Source organism: Salvelinus fontinalis, chromosome 21, assembly GCF_029448725.1.
Source record: "Salvelinus fontinalis isolate EN_2023a chromosome 21, ASM2944872v1, whole genome shotgun sequence".
Lineage (NCBI taxonomy): Eukaryota > Metazoa > Chordata > Actinopteri > Salmoniformes > Salmonidae > Salvelinus > Salvelinus fontinalis.
This window is the reverse complement of record NC_074685.1, coordinates 38,296,644-38,323,007: the sequence shown is the minus strand read 5'-3', so window position 1 is coordinate 38,323,007 and position 26,364 is coordinate 38,296,644. Positions and strand designations below refer to the sequence as shown.

The window sequence follows — 26,364 nt, the reverse complement described above, 5'->3', positions numbered from 1 at the left end:
GAGAGAGGTGTAGAGAGAGAGAGAGAGAGAGGGGTGTAGAGAGAGAGAGAGAGGGGTGTAGAGAGAGAGAGAGAGAGGGGTGTAGAGAGAGAGAGAGAGAGGGGTGTAGAGAGAGAGAGAGGTGTAGAGAGAGAGGTGTAGAGAGAGAGAGAGGGGTGTAGAGAGAGGTGTAGAGAGAGAGGTGTAGAGAGAGAGGTGTAGAGAGAGAGGTGTAGAGAGAGAGGTGTAGAGAGAGAGGTGTAGAGAGAGAGAGAGGTGTAGAGAGAGAGAGAGGTGTAGAGAGAGAGAGAGGTGTAGAGAGAGAGAGAGGTGTAAAGAGAGGTAGAGAGAGAGAGGGGTGTAGAGAGAGGTGTAGAGAGAGGTAGAGAGAGAGGTAGAGAGAGAGAGGGGTGTAGAGAGAGGTGTAGAGAGAGGTAGAGAGAGAGAGGGGTGTAGAGAGAGAGAGAGAGGGGTGTAGAGAGAGAGAGAGAGAGGTGTAGAGAGAGAGAGAGAGGGGTATAGAGAGAGAGAGAGAGAGAGGGGTGTAGAGAGAGAGAGAGGTGTAGAGAGAGAGAGAGGTGTAGAGAGAGAGAGGTGTAGAGAGAGAGAGGTGTAGAGAGAGAGAGAGGTGTAAAGAGAGGTAGAGAGAGAGAGGGGTGTAGAGAGAGGTGTAGAGAGAGGTAGAGAGAGAGGTAGAGAGAGAGAGGGGTGTAGAGAGAGGTGTAGAGAGAGGTAGAGAGAGAGAGAGGTGTAGAGAGAGGTAGAGAGAGAGAGAGGTGTAGAGAGAGGTAGAGAGAGAGAGAGGTGTAGAGAGAGGTAGAGAGAGAGGTGTAGAGAGAGAGAGAGAGAGGGGTGTAGAGAGAGAGAGAGAGAGGGGTATAGAGAGAGAGAGAGAGGTGTAGAGAGAGAGAGAGGGGTGTAGAGAGAGAGAGAGGTGTAGAGAGAGAGAGAGGTGTAGAGAGAGAGAGGTGTAGAGAGAGAGAGAGGTGTAAAGAGAGGTAGAGAGAGAGAGGGGTGTAGAGAGAGGTGTAGAGAGAGGTAGAGAGAGAGAGAGGTGTAGAGAGAGGTAGAGAGAGAGAGAGGTGTAGAGAGAGGTAGAGAGAGAGAGAGGTGTAGAGAGAGGTAGAGAGAGAGAGGTGTAGAGAGAGGTAGAGAGAGAGAGGTGTAGAGAGAGGTAGAGAGAGAGGTGTAGAGAGGTGTAGAGAGAGAGGTGTAGAGAGAGGTAGAGAGAGAGAGGTGTAGAGAGAGGTGTAGAGAGAGGTAGACTGCAGCTTCACATGAACAAATGAGAGAAAAGGAAAGATGAAAATGTAGAGGAGGAGGGTGTGAAAAAGGGGTGTGGTGAGAAAAGAGTTGGAGAAGAGAGAGACAAGGCAGTCAAGTAGTGGATAAGAGGGGGAGTAAGGACTTGTGGTGACCAAGCAATACCTTGTGGAAGGGGTCTGTCCTCATGTTGCGAGAGGCCAGAGGCTCATCAAAGGGGAACACTACAGAGTAGTTCTTAGCATAGGACTCATGACTCCTCTCTCTGATCCACTTATTGTTGTCTGTCAGGGAGTGGTGGAACCGCCTGTTGAGGAGAACGAGAGCTTTGACAACCATCGCTCTCTGTGTGTGAGTGTGTGTGTGTGTGTGTGTGTGTGTGTGTGTGTGTGTGTGTGTGTGTGTGTGTGTGTGTGTGTGTGTGTGTGTGTGTGTGTGTGTGTGTGTGTGTGTGTGTGTGTGTGTGTGTGTGTGTGTGTGTGTGTGTGTGTGTGTGTGTGTGTCCATACCTGATGTCATAGCCGTACATGTCCTTCTCAGGACGTCCATGGATGATCCAGTGGGCAAGCTCCCTGCCACAGCCTCCTCCCAGCATCATACCTACAACACACATTTATTTTTTATTTATTTTACCGTTATTTTACCAGGTAAGTTGACTGAGAACACGTTCTCATTTGCAGCAACGACCTGGGGAATAGTTACAGGGGAGAGGGGGGATGAATGAGCCAATTGTAAACTGGGGATTATTAGGTGACCATGATGGTTTGAGGGCCAGATTGGGAATTTAGCCAGGACACCGGGGTTAACACCCCTACTCTTACGATAAGTGCCATGGGATCTTTAATGACCTCAGAGAGTCAGGACACCCGTTTAACGTCCCATCCGAAAGACGGCACCCTACACAGGGCAGTGTCCCCAATCACTGCCCTGGGGCATTGGGATATTTTTTTTTTTTTTTTAGACCAGAGGAAAGAGTGCCTCCTACTGGCCCTCCAACACCACTTCCAGCAGCATCTGGTCTCCCATCCAGGGACTGACCAGGACCAACCCTACAAGATAGACAGATCAGTATCACACACACACTTAGAGACAGCTAGATAGGTTGCCTTCAAATCGCCCACTATATCCTCTCCCATGTCCTGTATCTCACACACACACACACAGGGCTGAGGAGAGGCCATCTATCCACCACTAATGTGAAACACAGGACATCTCTCACCCATGTCACGTCACACACATCACAGATGTAACATCAAAAAGGCCAGGTGACAGGGAAGGAGAGGTAGAGGATCACTCAACACAGACATAGGAGATGAGAATAGGTGCAGAAGGAAGACGAGAGAGAAAGAACAGAGTAGATTAGAATAAGGGGTGAGACGTGGCAAGGGGAGAGAGAGCGAGTGACAAAGTGAGATAGCGATGAGAGAGCGAGAAATTAGAACAATTAAAAAGAGTGAAAAGAAGAGGGTGAAAGAGACTGGCCTGCCCGGGGGGCTGTGTGTATGTGTGTATAGCACGGCAGTCTAGCTGGCTGGCCTGGCTAGCAGCGTCTCTGAAGGACGTTTTGCATGTTAGCAGACAGACAAGACAGATGAGACAGACTCAGCGAAAGACTCATTCAAAAATGGGCCCAGCAACACGGCCTCGCTAATTAACTAACGCCATCATCTTGCCCACCAGTCGTGCGTCGCCTGTTCCACTCCGACCCTCGCCTGTCCCACTCCGACCCTCGCCTGTCCCACTCCGACCCTCGCCTGCCCCACTCCGACCCTCGCCTGCCCCACTCCGACCCTCGCCTGTCCCACTCCGACCCTCGCCTGTCCCACTCCGACCCTCGCCTGTCCCACTCCGACCCTCGCCTGTCCCACTCCGACCCTCGCCTGTCCCACTCCGACCCTCGCCTGTCCCACTCCGACCCTCGCCTGTCCCACTCCGACCCTCGCCTGTCCCACTCCGACCCTCGCCTGTCCCACTCCGACAGATCTGGGACCCCCTCCAGAACCAAACAGGGCCGGAGGAGACGGGGTAGATGATGCTTAACAGGGGTGACTATCCAGAGTACTTTGTAGCTAATGTGGTCCTTTATGCCTCGACACTCATAGAACAGCAAAGTACTAAATAGTACTTCAAGTAGTTTATTGTAAAATATGTACTTTAATATTTACCACACACATTCCTGAAGAAAATAATGTACTTTTTACTCCATACATTTTCCCTGACACCCAAAATGATTTGTTACATTTTGAATGCTTAGATGAACAGGAAAATGGTCCAATTCACGCACTTACCAAGACAACATCACTGGTCATCCCAACTGCATCTGATCTGGCGGACTCACTAAACACAAATGCTTTGTTTGTAAATTCTCTGAGTGTTGGAGTGTGCCTCTGGCTTTCCGTTACAAAAAAAAAAGAAAATCGTGCCGTCTGGTTTGCCTAATAAGGAATTTGAAATGATTTATACTTTTACTTTTGATAAAGTACATTTTAACAATTATATTTACTTTTGATACTTAAATACATCTAAAACCAAATAAATTTTACTCAAGTAGCATTTTACTGGGTGACATTAACTTTCACTTGAGTCATTTTCTATTAATGCGTCGCTACTTTTCCTCAAGTATGAGAATTGGCTACTTTTCCCACCACTGCTGTTGACAAACTCTTAAGACAGCTGGAGAGGTATGGGTTGGGTGAAGTAACCTGGCAGACTAGAAAAAAATCCAGCTCTCAGAGAGTGTTTGGTGCTGCTTCTGTAATACTCCATATACACCCAAAAGAGCCAAACAGATTGACTCGAGTTAGAAGCAGCAGCATCGCTTCGTTGTTACCAGTTTATATTTGTGTGAGGGTGGCATGGCACGACCACGGGTGCCAACGAGGTCCGCACAGCCTTCTGCTTTAGCACAAAGAGAGGGAGGGAGGGGGCCGAAAGCAAGCGACGGGGGCTGACTGTTCTCGGTTCTCCTTTCAAAAGGAGCCTCTGAATCACTGCCGGTATTTCTGTAAATGTCAGAGGAGATGTGAGAGAGAGAGAGAAGGAAAAAATGGAAAGCCAGAGCAAGGAGAGAAATAGAGCAGAGAGAGCGAGAGAGAAAGACAAGAGGAAGGGAGAGCGAGGGGAGAGCGCATGGGTAAGAGAGAAAGGAAGGGAGCGATAATTTAGCGAGAGAGCGAGAAGGAAAAAAGGGAAAAATGGAAAGCGGGAGAGAGTAGATAGAGCGAGAGAAAAAGGACGGAGAATTTAGCGAGAGAGCGAGCGGAGCGAGAGAGATGCAGAGGGAGAGAGACGTTACTGTCTGGTTGTTCACCTCACAGGGAGAGTCTGCTCAGCCAAGAAGGATCAGGTGTCTCACAGCGAGGGTCGGGGGGGGAAGACAGGGAGGAGTGGGGGAGGAACCACTCCCACACCAGGAGCCGGGACACCAAAGCACTCTGGGGATATCTAAGTTGACTTATTGGTGTCACCTGGCTCCTATGTTCCAGTCTCGTTCGCTCCAGCCACGACAGAGACAGACCGTGTCTTGGGAGAGCTCCTCCTCTATCCCTCGTCCCCCTCTGTCCCCCTGTACGTCGGTCCACCCACCCAAGCAGACCCAGCCCTGAGCGACAGCAGTGGAGGACGAGCCAAGTGATGAGAGATGGGAAGAGAGGAGGAGCCAGCAGGGAAGGAAGACGCAGGATGGCCTCCTTGAAACAAGCCCACCAACATAGGCTACACACACACACACGATAAAAACACACATACACCCCACCCACCAAACCACACAAGGCGGTATAGAAAAATGCGAACATTCAGACACAGGCAAAGCACCGTGAAGGAGATTCCAAAAAGCCCTTCGAAGGCAAAACCTTAGCAGCCAAATATTCCCCTCAGGGGAGTTCAAAACCGTTCAAAAGTTTGGGGATCACAGAAATGGCCTTGTTTTTGAAAGAAATGCAAAAAAAATTGTCCATTAAAATAACATCAAAATTAATCAGAAATACAGTGTAGACATTGTTAATGTTGTAAATGGCTATCGTAGCTGGAAACGGCTGATTTTTCATTGAATATCGACCGTCATGACGCTGGCCTGTTGGGGGAGGTTTATGACCCCCATAAATACCTTTCCCCTTTTTCCTCTCTCTACCGATGTGACTATTGAAAATCCCTTTTTTAACACGGAGAGTCTGGTGACATCAAAAGGTGGGAAACGGAACCATATTTCGGTAATCCAACCAGTTGAAAATATGCGTTGGTACATAATGAATATGATCAGTTGTTGTCTGAGACATTATTACTAATGACAGGATGACATAAACTGTATCTTGTAAAGTCAACACATTCTAGTTATCAGATTCACATGGAATTGTTGTGCAATTTAAATGTTTAAATATGAAACTATTTGTGAAAAGATTAAATGTAATTTTAGCTTCTTAATGAGAGAACGGTTTGTCAGAAGAACACCACTCTGCTCACTCAGAGGCCCCTCCCATGTGAACAGACACTGGGTGTAAACTATGGAACAAGGCCCTCTCTCCCAGCCCCTTGACGAAAATGTAACTTTCTGTTCCGAGGACGTTAGGGCAACGGTCCTACGTTAAAAGGGCTCAGATAATTCCTGTTCCAAGGACGTGTGGACTTGAGGTCCCCACGTTGAAAGGACAAAGACCACCTAGAGAACTAAGCCAACCTTAGAGAACCTAACGAAAATAGCATCGAATTTCAATGTGAAGGTGACGACCTACAATGTGAAGGTGACGACCGAAGGATGAATTTCGACTATACCAGCCAGAATATAGCATGAGCTTAAAGTATGGCCACTTGGTATGAACTTTGAACTCTTATTCACTAAAAGAAGTGCTACCCCCGCCGCCCGCTAAACGTGGGCTAGGAGAGGGCGGACAGAGTATCCATTCTACCACGCTCCAGTTCACCAAGAGACATTCTTCAAAGGACAAACCGGCCTTCCATCGACGACCAATCTACCGAAGCGCAGCTCAGAGTAAATATTTATTGCATTCTCCTTTTTCAAATGGGAGGTAATTTAGAATGCATAAGATACTGTATTTACGATAGCACAGCTTCTCCCTTTGTTCCTCAGTCTTCCTGCTCTTTCACTCAACCCCCCCCTTTTCTTTGTGTAACCAGCCGCTATATCGGCTCCGTTCACCAGGTCCATCAATGTATGATTCATTCTGTGTATATGTAATTCTGTGTGATTTAGTTAGGTATTTAGTAAATAATTAAACCACATTTTGTATTGCTGATTCAACTTGTTAAGCCAGGGTTCGTGAAGATAACCAAGAATTTACAACTTTCAGATGAGACTAAATAAGGTGAGGATTAAATATTGACTGATACTGACGTAAAAGATTACCAGGTCTTCAAGAGTATATTCGTAAGATAACAGCTCTATAAACATTATTTCGTGGTGCCCGGACTTTCTAGTTAATTATTTACCTGAGTAGCTTAATCAGGTAATATTAATTACAGAGAAATTATTTCATAGAATAGCATGTCATATCACTTAATCCGGCATAGCCAAAGACACGACACTACATAGGTGTACAGAGGCCCATTATCAGCAACCATCACGCCTGTGTTGCAATGGCACGTTGTGTTAGCTAATTCAAGTTAATAATTTTAAAAGGCTAATTGATCATTAGACAATCCTTTTGCAATTATGTTAGCACAGCTGAAAACTGTTGTGCTGATTAAAGAAGCAATACAACTGGCCTTCTTTAGACTAGTTGAGTATCTGGAGCATCAGCATTTGTGGGTTTGATTACAGGCTCAAAATGGCCAGAAACAAAGAACTTTCTTCTGAAACTCATCAGCCTATTCTTGTTCTGAGAAATTAAGGCTATTCCATGCAAGAAATTGTCAATAAACTGAAGATCTCGTACAACGCTGTGTACTACTCCCTTCACAGAACAGCGTAAACTGGCTCTAACCAGAATAGAAAGAGTGGGAGGCCCCGGTGCACAACTGAGCAAGAGGACAAGTACATTAGAGTCAAGTTTGAGAAACAGACACCTCACAAGTCCTCAACTGGCAGCTTCATTAAATAGTACCCGCAAAACACCAGTCTCAACGTCAACAGTAAAGCGGCGACTACGGGATGCTGGCCTTCTAGGCAGAGTTCCTCTGTCCAGTGTCTGTGTTCTTTTGCCCATCTTAATCTTTTATTTTTATTGGCCAGTCTGAGATATGGCTTTTTCTTTGCAACTCTGCCTAGAAGGCCAGCATCCCGGAGTTGCCTCTTCACTGTTGACGTTGAGACTGGTGTTTTGCTTCACCCTAACAACCGTGAGAAGTGGAACTGCAACGATTTCGGTGCGTAATCTACCGTCTACTCCAGTCTACTTCTCTTCCTCCATCTCCTTTCCTTTCCTTCATCTGCACTGATCTACAAAGACCGGGCGTTGTCTTTCCCCTGTCTGGCCTATATCATGATGCTTTGTCATTAGAGATCAGGGCAGATGAGAGAGGAAAGGTGAGATCCAATCAGAATTATTGACCCAATCTCAACGGTCATTTCTAAAAAAATTGGGGATGGGGGGGTAAGGGGGTGGAGAACTAGTGACCTGGCCTTGGGGACACACAGACAGTGACCCAATTCCAAATAATCCCCTAAAACACTTGTGGAAGTCTGAGAGGATTGGATTGGTATAAGCAACATGGGGGAAACCAGCCTATCAGAGGGCAATGTGGAGCTACTACCAAATTGATTGCACCTGAACTCCACGAGTGCAGAGTGTGCAGAGTTTAGGGGATGATTTGGGATTGGGCCACAGCTGGTAGGGAGTGGGGGGGAAGGTGACAAAGGGAAGAGAGGGGGGGGGGGGGGGGGTAGCCTAGTGGTTAAGCGCAGGTTCAAATCCTTGAGCCGACTGGATGAAATATCTGTCAATGTGCCCTTCAGCACCTACCTCTAATTGCTCATGTAAGTCGTTCTGGATAAAAGCGTCTACTAAATCACTAATAAAAAAATGAGTGGGGAAAGGTAAAATGGAGAACATGGGGGGGGGCACAGCTACAGCTGGTTGAGACGGGGAAGGTGACACACGGAGGGTAATAGGTGCAGGAGTGACCCAGCGTATTCAGGGACAGCCACATCAGCGCAACACTAGGAGGACAGAGCACTGGAACCACTCTACGCCGCGGTCGTCTGCTGCCTCCGGGTTCAGCGTCTTTCACACCGCTCGCTACTCTTTCTTTTGTTCTCGCCCTCTCAATCTATTTCTGTCCCTGCCAGTCTATTTCTCTGTCCCACTCAGTCTTTCTCCTCCCCACTTCCATCTCCCCCCTCTTTAAAAGGCTCCTGGTAAAAAGACGGCTATTGTATGAGTGAGTGAGCTGTATAGAAAATATATGAAACCCCAGCTGAGCCAGCGGGCAGAAAGGCCATTTGTGCCAAATGGCACCCATTTCCCTAAGGGCCCTGGTCAAAAGTAGTGCACTATAAAGGGAATACAGTGGCATTTGGGACACATACCCATGTGTTAAGTGTGTAAATGATTCAGACACAGCCAGAGCGGTACGGTGTGTGTGTGACAGAGAGAGAGAGGAGGGCGAGGAGTGGGATGACATTTTTTGCATTACCTCAAAAAGAGAGAGAGAGAGAAACAGAACAGAGCAGGCAGCAGCACTGAGAACGTAGCTGGTGGTGGAAGTAGGTGATCTGCCATAAACAGGGTTCGTTTAACCTCCCATGATGCACTGATATGTGAGGGTGTGGACTAATGAAGTGTGACAGGAGTGCCCGTGTGTGTGTGTGTGTGGTCTCTCTGGACTCAGTGGGGAGTGGAGAGGGTTACAGCCCCTATCGTTGTGGTGCAGTGAGGCAGGCCTCTCCTCACTCATCCCTGCACTCGGTCCTATGTCTTTACACACCACTGTAACCACAGCGGCCTTAAGATAACCATTGATGGAGTGTGTGTGTGTGTGTGTGTGTGTGTGTGTGTGTGTGTGTGTGTGTGTGTGTGTGTGTGTGTGTGTGTGTGTGTGTGTGTGTGTGTGTGTGTACACACGTAGTTTGGGTTCACTATAGGTTAGTTGAGTGAAATGTAAGTCTGTTTTGGCATGCATATGGTGGCTCTGTGAATATTTAAACAGCTGTAACATACATCCATGACATGTACATCCCATATAACCACCATTCACTCCTCCCTCTGGCCATGTGCCTCCAATCCCTGTGTCTGTGCGTGTCTTGAGGTTTTGGGTTAAAAGCAAAAAAGACACATTCCCGTGGACTGTATGGAAATAGATGAATATTGTTTTGGTTCCTCCAATACTCACATGCACCATGTATGTATGCATGTATGTATGTATGCCTAACATTACAGTCACTCACCTGCACTGTTGAACCCGCAGCCCAGGAAGAATCCCCTGACCTCTGGAGCCTCACCCATCAGGGGCTTGTGGTCCGCTGTGAATGATTCTGGGTCAAAAGATACAGGTAGTGTTAAAAAAAACATTCCATCCATTCTGAAACACCACCAGTGCCATGTACAGTACAGAGATGTATATACAGTACCAGTCAAGCGTAAAATAATCTAAATATATTTTAGTTTCTTCAAAGTAGCCATCCTTTGCCTTGATGACAGCTTTGCAAACTCTTGGCATTCTCTCAACCAGTTTCATGAGGAATGCTTTTCCAACAGTCTTGAAGGAGTTCCCACATATGCTGAGCACTTGTTGGCTGCTTTTCCTTCACTCCGCGGTCCAACTCATCCCAAACCATCTGAATTGGGTTGAGGTTGGGTGATTGTGGAGGTCAGGTCATCGGATGCAGCACGCCATTACTCTCCTTCTTGGTCCAATAGCCCTTACACAACCTGGAGGTGTGTTGGGTTATTGTCCTGTTGAAAAACAAATTATCGTCCCACTGAGCGCAAACCAGATGGGATGGCGTATCACTGCATAATGCTGTGGTAGCCATGCTGGTGTCTTGAATTCTAAATACATCACTGACAGTGTTACCAGCAAAGCACCCCCACACCATCACACCTCCTCCATGCTTCACGGTGGGAACCACACATGCGGAGATCATCCGTTCACCTACTCTGCGTCTCACAAAGACACGGTGGTTGGAACCAAAAATCTCAAATTTGGACTCATCAGACCAAAGGCCAGATTTCCACCGGTCAAATGTCCATTGCGCGTGTTTCTTGGCCCAAGCAAGTCTCTTCTTATTGGTGTCCTTTAGTAGTGGTTTCTTTGCAGCTATTCGACCATGAAGGCCTGATTCACGCAGTCTACTCTGAATAGTTGATGTTGAGATGTGTCTGTTACTTGAACTCTGTGAAGCATTTATTTGAGCTGCAATTTCTGAAACTGGTAACTAATGAGCTTACCCTCTGCAGCAGAGGTAACTCTTGGGTCTTCCTTTCCTGTGGCGGTCCTCAGAGACAGTTTCATCATAGCGCTTGATGGTTTTTGCGACTGCACTTGAAGGAACTTTCAAAGTTCTTGACACTTTCCAATTGACTGACCTTCATGTCTTAAAGTGACGGACTGTTGTTTCTCTTTGCTTATTTGATCTGTTCTTGCCAAAATATGGACTTGGTCTTTTACCAAATAGGGCTATCTTCTGTATGCCACGCCTACCTTGTCACAACACAACTGATTGACTCGAACGCATTGAGGAAAGAAATTTCTAATTAACTTTTAACAAGGCACACCTGTTAATTTAAATGCATTCCAGGTGACTACCTCATGAAGCTGGTTGAGAGAATGCCAAGAGTGTGCAAAGCAAAGGGTGCCTACTTTGTAGAATTTCACATATATTTTGATATGTTTAACACTTTGTTTTGGTTACTACATGATTCCATATGTGTTATTTCATAGTTTTGATGTCTTCACTATTATTCTACAATGTAGAAAATAGTCCACAATAAAGAAAAACCCTGGAATGAGTACAGTAGGTGTGTACAAACTTTTGACTGGTACGGTATGGCTCTGGCCACCACTGCGTGAATATCTACCGTCTCGGGAGTCTAATCCAGTCACAATGCGGAAGACAAGGCATTTTTCCATCTAATTACAATGAAGTATTACCACCCCCCAAACATGTCTTCTCCACTCTGCTAGTTGAGCCAAACGCTACTCTACTATGGCCTCCATCTTACCACATGAGTGAGGGATCAAATCAAAAGTGAGAGTGAGGGAGAGAGAACATTAAGAGGGTAGGGAAAGAGAGAGGAGCGGCAGACGGGAGATCTGAACACACCTTTGCCATTATTACACACGAGGGATAAGTAATGAGGTACGAGAACACCCGGAGCTCTCCTCTCCAATAAGTAGGGAGTCTCGCAGAACAAGGCAGAAAGAATAGCGTCACAGCTTATGCACAGCTCCTCAAACTAAGGTACCGTACCAAATCAGTGACTTTGCCACTCATTGCTCTACTCGTCCTTTTTGGGCTTCCAACAAGGTCAGATTTCACTTGGACCCTTAGTAAAAAATTAACACGTGCTGGTGGTAGAATCAAGTCTGGAGGTAGGCGTCGCTTCACATCTACACTGGCCTCTAGGGAGACGAGTAAGTGCTTATAAAGGCACTCATTCGCCACTAAGAAACAAAAACACACACAGAAATAACAGGCTGGCGTTTGTTTTGTGGTGGTGAGATTCACAATCCTCTCACTGGGGAGTTAGCGGCCACGTCGTCTTAAAGACATAACGTACGTTTGTACATACATTAGGAGGCACATAAAAACACGAGCGTACTACACACGAGCGTACTACACACGAGCGTACTACACACGAGCGTATTAATGGGCGCACGCACACAAACTCAGCAGTTGTCTAGTCTAAGAATCAGAGGTCCACAAGGAGTGCACGTGAATACAGACGTGCACTAGGGGAGTGAATGTTTAAACGTTAAAAACATTTAAAAGTTAAAGGGATACTTCGGGATTTTGACAATGAGGCCCGTTATCTACTTCCCCAGAGTCAGATGAACTCGTGGATACCATTTTTATGTCTCTGTCCAGTACAAAAGGAATTGAGGCCGTTTCGCAAAACCAATGCTAACTAGCATTAGCGCAACGACGAAGTCTATGGGTATTTGCTAGCATCCTCTCATCTCCATTTCCAGTGAGTCAGGACCAGACAGATGAAAGTTAACAAACATGATTCTAACAGAAGCTAATTAAACACTGGTCACCATCAATTAAATCCAACCACTGACAGAAATACAGAAGGATGGAGCGAAAGAGAGACAGAGCGTGCGAGAGACAAGCAGACAGACCATCCAGACAACACGGGAACTTAAGTGTGAGTGCGCATGCCCGGAGAGCCTGTCTACCACTAGTGTGAGACCACCAGACAGTCAGTCTCTTACCAGTCTGTCACCTCTCTTCCCAAGAGAGAAAGTCACAACGTTTCACACCTGTCAGCTCTCATATCAGACAGTATTCCCTGGAGTCACAGAGTCCATAGACTCAAGCCTCTCACAGGCAACGAGCCTGGACCAGTGATATCCTCCAGTCTCAGAGAAACCAACCTCGATCAGTTCAGATATAGTTTGCCCTAAGTCACCAGACTATGGTAAAGGTTCAACACTGATACAAATGAGAAGCCACAGAGATGAGGAATAAAAATGACAGATGGGGACTATTGGAGTTGGCTGCCACAGCACAGAATGAATGACGCAGACAAATCATATAAACTGTAGGGGGGGGGGGGGGGGGGGGGGGGGGTAAATGATAGAGAGATGTGGAAAATATCTGTATATCTGTGGAGGACTTATATATTAAATGAGTATTGATGTCTGTCAGTGTTTGTAATTGTGTGTGAAAGAATGTTGTACAGCAAAGAATTGTGTACAGTGCCTTCAGAAATGCACATTTTGTTGCGTTACAGCCTGAATGAAATTCAAATTGTACTTTTTGTTCAAATCGATTGAAAATGAAATGCAGAAATGTTGTTTACATAATTATTCACACCCCTGAGGAAATGGATATTATAAATCACCTTTGCAGTGATTACAGCTGTGAGTCTTTCCAAGAGCTTTGCACACCTGGATTGTAAAACATTTGCACATTATTCTTTTTTTAATCTATCAAGCTCTGTCAACTTGGTTGTCAACGCTAGATAGCTATTTTCAAGTCTTGCCATAGATTTTCAAGCCGATTTTAGTCAAAACTTTGAATGTTCCCGAGCGGCCTAGTTAATGTCGTCTTGGTAAGTAACTCCAGTGTATACAGCGCATTCGGAAAGTGTTTAAACCTAGACTTTTTCCACATTTTGTTATGTTACAGCGTTCTTCTAAAATGGATTCAATTGTTTCCCCCCCTTCATCAACCTAGACAACACCATAATCATTTTTTGCAAATGTATAAAAAAAAAAAAAAAAAGGGAAATATGACATTTACATAAGTATTCAGACCTTTACTCAGTACTTTGTTGAAGCACCTTTGGCAGCGATTACAGTCTCAAATCTTTTTGGGAATGACGCTACAAGCTTGGCACACCTGTATTTGTGGAGCTTCTCCCGTTCTTCTCTGCAGATCCTCAAGCTGTCAGGTTGGATGGGGAGCGTCGCTGCACAGCTATTTAAGTCTCTTCAGAGATGGTTGATTGGGTTCCAGTCTGGGCTCTGGTGGGGCCACTCAAGGACTTGTCCCAAAGCCACTCCTGCATTGTCTTGGCTGTGTGCTTAGGGTCGTTGTCCTGTTGGAAGGTGAACTTTGTCCCAGTATGATGACCTGAGCGCTCTGGAGCGGGTTTTCATCAAAGATCTCTATACTTTGCTCTGTTCACCTTTCTGTCGATCCTGACTAGTCTCCCAGTACCTGCCGCTGATAAGTGGCTTCCGTCTGGCCACTCTACCATAAAGGCCTGATTGGTGGAGTGATGCAGAGTGTCTTGTCCTTCTGGAAGTTTCTCCCATCTCCACAGAGGAACTCTGGAACTCTGTCAGTGTGACCATCGGGTTCTTGGGAACCTCCCTGACCAAGGCCCTTCTCCCCCGATTGCCCAGTTTGGCCAGCTCTAGGAAGAGTCTTGGTGGTTCCAAACTTCTTCCATTTAAGACTGGAGGCCACTGTGTTCTTGGGGACCTTCAACGCTGCAGACACGTTATGGTACCCTTCCCCAGATCTGTGCCTCGACACAATCCTGTCTCGGGGCTCTACGGACAATGGCTTGGCTTCAACCTCATGGCTTGGTTTTTGCTCTGACATGCACTGTCAACTGTGGGACTTTAGACAGGTGTGTGCCTTTCCAAATCATGTACAATCAATTGAATTTACCACAGGTAGACTCCAATCAAGTTGTAGAAACATCAAGGATGATCAATGGAAACAGCATACATCAGGAGCTCTATTTCGAGTCTCATAGCGAAGGGTCTGAATAAATATGTAAATAAGGTACTTGTTTTTGTTTTTTTATATGAAAACATTTCTAAAAACCTGTTTCACTGTCATTATGGGATATTGTGTGTAGATTGATGAGGATTTTTAAATTTAAATCCACTTTAGAAAAAGGCTGTAACTCAACAAAATGTGGAAAAGGGATCTGAACACTTTTAGAATGAACTGTATTTGGCCTTGTGTTTTAGGTTATTGTCCTGCTTGACAGGTGAATGTCTCCCAGTGTCTGTTTTACAGTGAAATCCCTGAGCGGTTTCCTTCCTCTCCTTCCTAACTCAACTGAGTTAGGAAGGACATCTGTATCTTTGTAGTGACTGGATGCATTGATACACCAACCAAAGTGTAATTAATAACTTCACCGTTGTCATGACAAGGCCCTCTTTGGGTATAGTTAGTGCCTTCCCCCTCTCTCCCTCCTACACCCAGGTTCTGTTATCTCAGGTCATAAATTCCTGGGAGGAGACTCTCCCCCTGGCCATGCAGAAAGAGATACAGAGAGAACAATATTTCACATGGCGAACTCCTAAATCCACAAAAGAGGATTTGATATAAAATGTCCACTTGTGAGAAGGTGGGAATGGTCCGTGGGACGGGTATGACAAGAGTTTCATTTGCTGACCTCAGGGAGGACATGACTATCTCTGAATATGTACATTTCTCAATTATGGGGTTTGCATCTAATTCTTGTATAAAATGAATGAGTAAAGATGAAACTATTTGTGAAATGATGTAAGGTGATGTTAAACCTTTAATGAAAGAGAATTGTATTCCCTTTAAAGTTTAACCAAGTCATTGGCCCGCCCCCATGAGCACAGACATGATCTGGCATCATGGAACAGCCCGTTTCTACTGTTACGAATAAAAAACCCTCCTGAAGAAATCCTCTTCAGAACACGCGTACCTCGATGGACACCGAGGGGGCGCAGGATGAGTTCAGACCACAAAAACCTCAGTATAAACTAATGTTGTAATTGTTGTTGAATTCCTAGCCATACCACGTAGAGCATTGGCTACACGGCGGGAAATGGTTCAACTCTGAGACTATCGATCCCGACAGAATAAGAGCAAATCTTAGATACTAACTATTAGTCTACAGCTAGAAATTGTCAACCTGGGATGCGAAGACAGACAATCGTCGAAACATCTATGTGCAAAGGAGTAGCATTTCAATTAATATAATTATCAACTGTGTAGTGACTCATTTTGTCTTTCCCGCCATTCTCAGTCCACACCCACTGCCCTTTGTCCACCAAGCCATCATATCGGCTTAGCCCACTAGGGAACCTCCCCTATCATTTCATTGTAACCATATCTACGGTGTTGTTTGTTTATGCATTTCTGTGATTATTTAGTTAGTAGATAAATGATTAAGACAATTGATGTATGGATGATTCATAGTAAAGGCTGGGTTCGTGCAGATGAATGGAATGAGACTAACGTGAGGTAAAGAATAATTCATTCATTAGAAGACTAATTGTTCAGACATTAAAATATCTGAAGAGTGATATTTGGAAAATTATAACTTTGTAATCTGAAGATTTCCCTTGGTGCCCCGACTTCCTAGCTAATTACATTTACATGATTAGTTTAATCACATAATAACAATTACAGAGAATTGATTTGATAAAATAACTTCACTTTAATGATGCCAAAGACACGACACCATGCTCAAAGGGATATTCAATGTCTGCTTTATTATCACCATCATCATCTACAAATAGATGCCCTTCTTTGTGAGGCATTGGAAAAGTCCCTTGCCTTTGTGGTTGAATCTGTGTTTTAAATTCACTGCTCAATTGTACAATATGTCTGGGGCACAGAGACGAGGTCGTCATTCCAAAATCATCTTATTAAAACACCATTATTGCACACAGATTGAGTCAACGAAACTGATGTGACTTGTTAAGCAGATTTTGACTCCTGAACGTATTTAGGCTTGCCATAACAAAGGGGTTGAACACTTATTGACATTTCAGCATTTCATGTTTAATTAATGTATAAAAATTCCTTAAAACATAATTCCACTTTGACATTGTGGGGTTTTGTGAGTAGGCAGTGGCAAAATCTCAATTTAACCCATTTAAAAACGCAGGCTGTAACACGACAAAACGTGGTAAAAGTCAAGGGTTGTGAACACTTTCTGAAAGGCACTGGAAATGACTGACTTGAGGGAGTTATTATGGGAGTGGGAACCATAGTGGGTGTGTGTATATCCATACCTGGTCCACAGACAGTGGATTTGATGCCAGTCTGCTCCAGAGCAGGGACTCTGTTGATCGCTCCCTCTATGTGCTGCATGAACACATCCCAGTCCAGGTCAAATAGGCTGAAAGCAAACTTATCAGACACCTGCAACACAAGGACAGCAACCAAAACAGTTTTTACTGTGTTGGATTTGACATTTTGAGCATTGAGATATTAAAGTCATGATAAAGAGGCGTAGCATGTTAAGGGGTGAGATCTGTAGAAAGACAGAGTGGCTGTGGAATGTGCTGGGTGGATGGAAGGAGCTCAAAGGATTGCTATAGGGGAGGCAGATGGAAATCTGTGGACTAGAAGGAGGGGTTGAGGTCAGGAGGTGAGGTCAGATCCCCTGAAGGGAGAAAAAAAGGTTTACTACCCTCTTCCTGTGGAAGCATAAGATGTAAGGATTGGAGAGAAGGAAGATGTCTTAAGTGGGATATATATACACTGCTCAAAAAAATAAAAAGGGAACACTTAAACAACACATTGTAACTCCAAGTCAATCACACTTCTGTGAAATCAAACTGTCCACTTAGGAAGCAACACTGATTGACAATACATTTCACATGCTGTTGTGCAAATGGAATAGACAACAGGTGGAAATTATAGGCAATTAGCAAGACACCCCCAATAAAGGAGTGGTTCTGCAGGTGGTTACCACAGACCACTTCTCAGTTCCTATGCTTCCTGGCTGATGTTTTGGTCACTTTTGAATGCTGGCGGTGCTTTCACTCTACTGGTAGCATGAGACGGAGCCTACAACCTACACAAGTGGCTCAGGTAGTGCAGCTCATCCAGGATGGCACATCAATGCGAGCTGTGGCAAGAAGGTTTGCTGTGTCTGTCAGAGTAGTGTCCAGAGCATGGAGGCACTACCAGGAGACAGGCCAGTACATCAGGAGACGTGGAGGAGGCTGTAGCAGGGCAACAACCCAGCAGCAGGACCACTACCTCCGCCTTTGTGCAAGGAGGAGCAGAAGGAGCACTGCCAGAGCCCTGCAAAATGACCTCCAGCAGGCCACAAATGTGCATGTGTCTGCTCCACCGACATCCACAGGTGGGGGTTGTGCTTACAGCCCAACACCGTGCAGGACGTTTGGCATTTGCCAGAGAACACCAAGATTGACAAATTCGCCACTGGCGCCCTGTGCTCTTCACAGATGAAAGCAGGTTCACACTGAGCACATGAGCACATGTGACAGACGTGACAGAGTCTGGAGACGCCGTGGAGAACGTTCTGCTGCCTGCAACATCCTCCAGCATGACCGGTTTGGCGGTGGGTCAGTCATGGTGTGGGGTGGCATTTCTTTGGGGGGCCGCACAGCCCTCCATGTGTTCGCCAGAGGTAGCCTGACAGCCATTAGGTACCGAGATGAGATCCTCAGACCTCTTGTGAGACCATATGCTGGTGCGGTTGGCCCTGGGTTCTTCCTAATGCAAGACAATGCTAGACCTCATGTGGCTGGAGTGTGTCAGCAGTTCCTGCAAGAGGAAGGCATTGATGCTATGGACTGGCCCGCCCGTTCCCCAGACCTGAATCCAATTGAGCACATCTGGGACATCATGTCTCGCTCCATCCACCAACGCCACGTTGCACCACAGACTGTCCAGGAGTTGGCGGATGCTTTAGTCCAGGTCTGGGAGGAGATCCCTCAGGAGACCATCCGCCACCTCATCAGGAGCATGCCCAGGTGTTGTAGGGAGGTCATACAGGCACGTGGAGGCCACACACACTACTGAGCCTCATTTTGACTTGTTTTAAGGACATTACATCAAAGTTGGATCAGCCTGTAGTGTGGTTTTCCACTTTAATTTTGAGTGTGACTCCAAATCCAGACCTCCATGGGTTGATACATTTGATTTCCATTGATAATTTGTGTGTGATTTTGTTGTCAGCACATTCAACTATGTAAAGAAAAAAGTATTTAATAAGAATATTTCATTCATTCAGATCTAGGATGTGTTATTTTAGTGTTCCCTTTATTTTTTTGAGCAGTGTATATATATCTGTAATGGGAGAAATGTTGGGTTGTCTGATTTACAGCTGTACAGAACCGCTGGGAAGAATTACATTTGGTTAAAGCTTCTCTAGTGTCCGTGGGTTATTTACTCTGAAAAATAAGAACCTAACACCTGCAACTAGTGCTGAGAGATTAGCCAACATTGAGGTTATTTTTAGTTTTTTTAAACAACTAATTGACTGACATCGTTTCACATTTTTTGAATTCCATTTAGTTAGTTATTTTCTTCTGCGAGCTCAATGCATCGTTTCTCTTAGAAGCACGGAGGTTAATTAGTGATTAGCCGTCATGGTCAGTCACCATCATCTGGCTTGTATTTATTGTTTTATTCTGTGTTGTTAAAGCATTCAACAAACAATGCATTTATAAAAAAAAAAATATTAACACAAATTGAAAACCGTGACTATTGTTCAGAAACCGAACAGACTTCAAAAAGCACTAAATCGTTCAGCACCACCGGGAACAAAAGGACACACAACAGCCCAAGCAAGGACACACCCAAGCAAGGACACACCCAAGCAAGGACACACCCAACCAAGGACACAACAATGGTGCGCTGCACTTGTGCCATCTTCAAAAGACGCTGCTTTCGCAAACATTTAGTGCACACAGGTGAACAGTTAAAGACGCACACACACACCGTTCAACCCATCTTTCAAATGTCACACAGACAGAGAGCGAGAGAGAGAGAGAGATGATGCAGACCACTCAGCAGAGAAATGCTGAACACATGAAACAGTGTGAATATGCCACAGTGGATAAAACTGATGCTGTAAAGAGAAGAAAGACGGGGATCAAGATTTAAAGAAAAGAAAAAAAAGTTGGAGGCTGCAGGGCCAGCCAAGTAACTGTGACCTTTCCCCGCAAGAATGCACGTACGCACACAGCGATTTTCCGTCACAGCAGCCCCTCATTACCAGTCGAGGCCTGGCCCCTCGGGAGCTCACAACACCAGATTAAACTTTCAACTTTCTCCTGAACTTCTCTAACGTATCGATCCACAGCTTCTCTCTCTGTACTAAATGCATTTTCATTTTCTCACTTCGTTTCCAACTCTTGGAAGCTTGTGCTGACAGGACAAAAACGCTCCTCTTTGTCTGGCTGAGGTGTTCGGTCATTTGGCGCTGTCCAATTGTTTGGCTGGATGTGAACGATAAACGGGCTGGTGTGATGTGGTCTCTGGCTTCAGAGTTGGGGGGGGGTCAGAGGTGATTCTGGCTGGTATGTGTGTGACTAAAACACATTTAGTACGGCACCTGCAGACTGAACAGGACCACACCAACTGAGCACGCGCCACAGAGAGGAGTGAGGAGGGCATACTGACATCGAGCCAGTCAGAGCCAGTGTGCACCGACGGAACACGACACACTCCAACTAGACCAACACAAACACTCAGATCTCAATCTGTGTCCTGTTGTAACCTCATAAGGCTGCATAACACCTAGCTAAAAGTGAGCGAGCGAGGGAGAATAAGAGTGCGGTTAAAGGCAGCCACAGACACTCAGCGGCTGGTGAAGTAAGGAGTGTGTGTGTCTGCTTATCTGTGTACATCCTGCTGGATCTTCTCCTCGGGCTGTATGAGTAGGGAGCGGATACGACAATCCACTGAACACGCCAGAGGAACAGAGCATGGCAATTAACTGGCCTGTGAGAGTGAGACATAGACAAGCAAGCATGCCTCTGCGAGCTTCACTGACACCTCACAACGCACGCGCGCACGCACAATACAAGCAAACACACATGGACACCCACACAAACATAAAGATTCTCACAGATGGAGGTCAAATACTGTGTACACAATCACTCACACAAGCACCCGTAACGTATACAACACCAAGTACCATACAAACCAATACACACAAACTACAGGAGGCTGCTGAGGGGAGGACGGCACATAATAAATGGCTGTAACGGAGTAAATGGAACGGCACCAAACACCTGGAAAGCATGGGTTTGATACCATTCCACCCATTCTGCTCCAGTCACCCTTACAAACCCGTTCTCCCCAATGAAGGTGCCACCAACCTCCCGTGTCACAAACACCAATGACATCCCGATCACAGCATGTCAACACAGTGAAAACACACACGCACACAATACCTTGTCCCAGAAGACAGGGTTCTGCTCGTAACCCCCCACGGAGAGGGCGTCACCTTGGAGACGGAGGTAGACGGACGCATCATGGTCCCTCACATTGGGCATGTTCTAGAAGGGTAGCAGGGAGAGACATTCTTTAGATCTTCAAAACGGTATACTCCTAACAGATCACAGGCACAATGATCATCTTAGAATAACAAACAGGACTATAAAAATAAAAAAAACAGTAGACTTCGCCTACTAGGCGTACTTGGGTTTCACATCTAACGCTTAACAAAACAAAAAAGAACAGGGCGACATGTCAGTCATGAGTAACATGTCATAGTCATGATTAACAGAGCAGAATAGCTACAAAACTGCCCAAAAGTCCACTCGTTGGCCAATTTGCTGTAGCCAGGTCTGCCATTCCAATGCACTTTACAAAAAAGGTTTAGCCATAAAATAAATTACAACTATGATCAAAATAAAATAAACAAGACGGACACTGAACCAACAAGCAGAAAATAGAAATATATAACGCATGGTATAGACAGTATAAATATATATATCAAGCTGTGTGAATTAATACCAGTTGAAATGCTGCCCCATGTTTTCCCGATACATTTTCCCTCCATATGAACTCAGAGTGAACAAAACCTTTTTGCAGCACATTTTTGCAAACGCATTGACCTTTGTGGGACTATTTTGTCCCAACGAGTTCCTCCTGTCCTGTTTAAACGATATGGATAAACGTGTTGAAAGTTACTGGAGGACACACATACAAGAGTTGAGCTTCTCTTCTCTTTGCTGACTAAGGCCCGTCTTTAGCTTCACGTGATAAGACTGGTGTGTGTGTGTGTAGAACAGATCAATATGATTTACATTAAGTCCTTTGGAGGAAGGATTGTTGACATATATTTGACCTTTGTATCTAAAAGCATAATGATGAATATTTTATAGCAAATTGGCATATTTATGACATATTGGCCTTATCCAGGCCCATAGCCGCAGGAAGTAGGGGTGCTGAGGTGTAAAGTACTTAAGTAAAAAATTACTTTAAAGTACTACTTTTTGAGGGGTATCTTTACTTTATATTACCATTTATATTTTTGGCAACTTTTACTTCACTACATTCGTAGAGAAAATAAATGTACTTTTTACTCCTTACATTTTCTCTGACACCCAAAAGTACTTGTTACATTTTGACATGAAAATGGTCCAATTCACACACACTTATCAAGAGAACATCCCTGCTCATCCCTACTGCCTCTGATTTGGAGGACTCACTAAACACAAATGCTTTGTTTGTAAATTATGTCTGAGTGTTTGACTTTTACTCAAATAGTATTTTACTGGGTAACTTTAACTTGAGTCATTTCCTATTAAGGCATCTTTACTTTTACTCAAGTATGACAATTGACCACCATTGTGAGGGTTAAATAATCAAAAAGTAGTGCACTGGGCCTTTACTAGTATTAGCGGACCAATATAGATACCTGTATGTAGCATGGGCAAAAACATTTCCAACATCTCCGCTTTGCCAAAAAAGGTATTTGTATAATTAAAAACAATTTCTTGCAGGATTCAATAGTTATAAGAGTTGTTGTCTGTGCAAAACCCAGTCCTCAAGACATTTACATAAAAAATTTGCAAAGTTACAGGCAAAGATGCAAAACATCCACATCAATTTAAAAAAAAAAATATTGATCAAATAACATGAAAACAAGCATTACCAACAGAGTGAATGTGAAAATGTATTCAAAAATGGTCCCACTTTGCTGGTGATTTGCAGTATGTTCAATGATACAAGTAAAAGGAGGGCTGTGATTGGTTAAATTGTCTATGCCAATTTATTTGTATAAAACAAAACTAGCAGAGATCCCATTCTGTCAGTAGAGTTTATATTATGTTCAGCAATAGATTTTTTTTGTTGCCCAAATGTAAAAAAAAAATATATTATATTTTCAATATTCATGTTTATATTGTTGAAATCAAAATACTACTCATATTATAGAGCAAGCAGTAAAGCTTCATATGACACCAATTTTTGTAGCACCTACAGATGAAACAATATGGAGTCTTAAAGGAGGCACGGGTAAGGCCAGAATTTAATTTTATTATTAATATATATAAATAATTTTTTTTTTATTATTATTATTTTTTTATTATTATTATAAATCGGCCAACTAATTATTACTCAATTATGATAAACATGTCAAATAGTCAAAAGTTGACACCTACTCAGTCAAGGGCTATACTTTATTTTACATTGTAGAATAATAGTGAAGACATCAAAATGATGAAATAACATATGGAATCATGTAGTAACCCCAAAAGTGTTATCTAAAATTATATTTTGATTAGTTTTTTTTTTCCAAAGTAGCCACCCTTTGCCTTGAAGATCTTTGCACACTTGGCATTCTCTCAACCAGCTTCACGAGGAATAATTTTCCATCAGTGTTTTAGGTGTTCCCACATATGCTGAGCACTTGTTGGCTGCTTTTCCTTCATTCCAAACCATCTCAATTGTGTTGAGGTCGGGTGACTGTGGAGGTCAGGTCATCTGATGCAGCACTCCATCACTCTCCTTCTTGGTCAAATAGCCCTTACACAACCTGGAGGTGTGTTGGGTCATTGTCCGGTTGAAAAACAAATGATAGTCCCACTGAGCGCAAACCAGATGGGATGGCGTATCGCTACAGAATGATGTGGTAGCCATGCTGGTTAAGTGTGCCTTGAATTCTATATAAATCACAGACAGTGTCATCATCAAACCTCCTTCTCCATGCTTCACGGTGGGAACCACACATGCAGAGATAATCCGTTCACCTACTCAGCGTCTCACAAAGACATGGTGGTTGGAACCAAAAATCTCACATTTCCATGTCCATTGCTCATGTTTCTTGGCCCATGCAAGTCTCTTCTTCTCATTGGTGTCCTTTAGTAGTGGTTTCTTTGCAGCAATTAGAACATGAAGGCCTGATTCACACAGTCTCCTCTGAACAGTTGATGTTGAGATGTGTCTGTTACTTGAACTCTGTGAAGCATTTATTTGAGCTGCAAATTCTGAGGCTGGTAACTCTAATGAACTTATCCTCTGAAGCAAAAGTAACTCTGGGTCTTCCTCTCCTGTGGCGGTCCTCATGAGAGCCAGTATCATCATAGCGCTTGATGGTTTTTGTGACTGCACTTGAAGAAACGTTAAAAGTTCTACCTTTTCAGCATTGACTGACTATGTTTTAAAGTAATTATAGACCGTCACTTCTCTTTGCTTATTTGAGCAGTTCATAATATGGACTTGGTCTTAACAAATCTTATGTATACCACCCCTACCTTGTCACAACACAACTGATTGGCTCAAACATATTAAGAAGGAAAGAATTTCCCCAAATTAACTTTTACCAAGGCACACCTGTTACTTGAAATGTATTCCAGGTGACTACCTCATGAAGCTGGTTGAGAGAATGCCAAGAGTGTGCAAAGCTGCCATCAAAGCAAAGGGAGGCTATGTTGAAGAATCTAAAATACCAAATATATTTTGATTTGTTTAACACTTCTTTTGTTATGTTATTTCATTGTTTTGATGTCTTCACTATTATTCTACAATGTAGAAAATAGTAAAAATAAAGAAAAACACTTGAATGAGTAGGCGTATCCAAACTTTTGACTGGTACTCTATGCACACATTTTACCCCTAACCCTACCACCCCTCCCCTAATTGGAGTATACAAATAAACTATAACACTTAGGCTTCTACTTCCAACTCATACTATATATATATATATTTTACAGACACAAAGTATAGTCATTTTGTTGTTTTTAATCCCACCCTTCAGCTTCACTCAACCCCTCCCATCTATCATTTGATTTATTTATTTTTTAGCTAGCCAATTAAGAAAAAAATTCTTATTTACAATGACATTTCTACACCGGCCAAACCCGGACGACGTTGGGCCAACTGTGCGCTGCCCTATTGGACTCCTAATCATGGGCCGTTCTGACACATCCTGGATTCGAAACAGGGTGTCTGTATTGACGCCTCAAGCACTGAGATGCAGTGCCTTAGACGCTGCGCCACTCGGTTTGCCATATATTTTTCTACTGACAGTTAAACAATTGAATCAAAAAACAACTGTATATAGGAGTGCCTTTGATTTGACAGCATATAAAACTCAGCAAAAAGATAAACGTCGCTTTTTCAAGACCCTGTCTTTCAAAGAGAATTTGTAAAAATCCAAATAACTTCACAGATCTTCATTGTAAAGGGTTTAAACACCGTTTCCCATGCTAGTTCAATGAACCATAAACAATTAATGAACAAGCACCTGTGGAACGGTCGTTAAGAGACGAACAGCTTACAGACGGTAGGCAATTAAGGTCACAGTTATGAAAACTTAGGACACTAAAGAGGTCTTTCTACTGACTCTGAAAAAACACCAAAAGAAAGATGCCCAGGGTCCCTGCTCATCTGCGTGAATGTGCCTTAGGCATGCAAGGAGGCATGAGGACTGCAAATGTGGCCAGGGCAATAAATTGCAATGTCCATACTGTGAGACGCCTAAGACAGCGCTACAGGGAGACAGGACGGACAGCCGATTGTCCACAGTGGCTGACCACGTATAACACCAGCACAGGATCGGTACATCCGAACATCACACCTGCGGGACATGTACAGGATGGCAACAACAACTGCCCGAGACACCAGGAACGCACAATCCCTCCATCAGTGCTCAGACTGTCCGCAATAGGCTGAGAGAGGCTGGACTGAGGGCTTGTAAGACATGTCCTCACCAGACATCACCAGCAACAACGTTGCATATGGGCACAGACCCACCGTCGCTGGACCAGACAGGACTCGCAAATAGTACTGGTAGTACAATAAACTGGCCTTCTTTAGACTAGTTGAGTATCTGGAGCATCAGCATTTCTGAGTTTGATTACAGGCTCAAAATGGCCAGAAACAAAGAACTTTCCTCAAACCCGTCAGTCTATTTTTGTTCTGAGAAATGAAGGCTATTCCATGCGAGAAATTGCCAAGAAATTGAAGATCTCGTACAACGCTGTGTACTACTCCCTTCACAGAACAGCGCAAACTGGCTCTGACCAAAATAGACAGAGTGGGAAGCCCCAGTGCACAACTGAGCAAGAGGACAAGTACATTAGTGTCTAGTTTGATAAACAGACGCATCACAAGTCCTCAACTGGCAGCTTCATTAAATATGTGACGACCCTCCCACTCTGTCTGCCGTATTCTCTCGCTTTGCTCGCTTTCCTTAATAGTATGTCGACGGGCGGAGATGAGAGGGTCGTCAACGACATGGGACACACCTGGGCCCGGGTGTGTCCCAGGATAAATGCACCACTTCCCCATTCATTGAGGAGACTCTCTCACATGGCCACTGCGGTGGATAGTTGGCT

General features: G+C 44.5%; 1 protein-coding gene across 2 annotated transcripts in view; it reads right to left on the bottom strand.

The window, feature by feature from the left end:
* sardh (sarcosine dehydrogenase) overlaps positions 1-26,364 on the bottom strand; it is a 96,332-nt gene that overhangs the window by 49,638 nt on the left and 20,330 nt on the right. For both annotated transcript variants that reach the window (XM_055875118.1, XM_055875119.1), the window contains exons 8-12: positions 20,971-21,075; positions 16,825-16,954; positions 9,581-9,667; positions 1,752-1,842; positions 1,408-1,549 (exon numbers count right to left, since the gene is read on the bottom strand). In XM_055875118.1, coding sequence (XP_055731093.1) covers positions 1,408-1,549; positions 1,752-1,842; positions 9,581-9,667; positions 16,825-16,954; positions 20,971-21,075 — 555 coding nt within the window. The remainder of the gene's footprint in view (positions 1-1,407; positions 1,550-1,751; positions 1,843-9,580; positions 9,668-16,824; positions 16,955-20,970; positions 21,076-26,364) is intronic.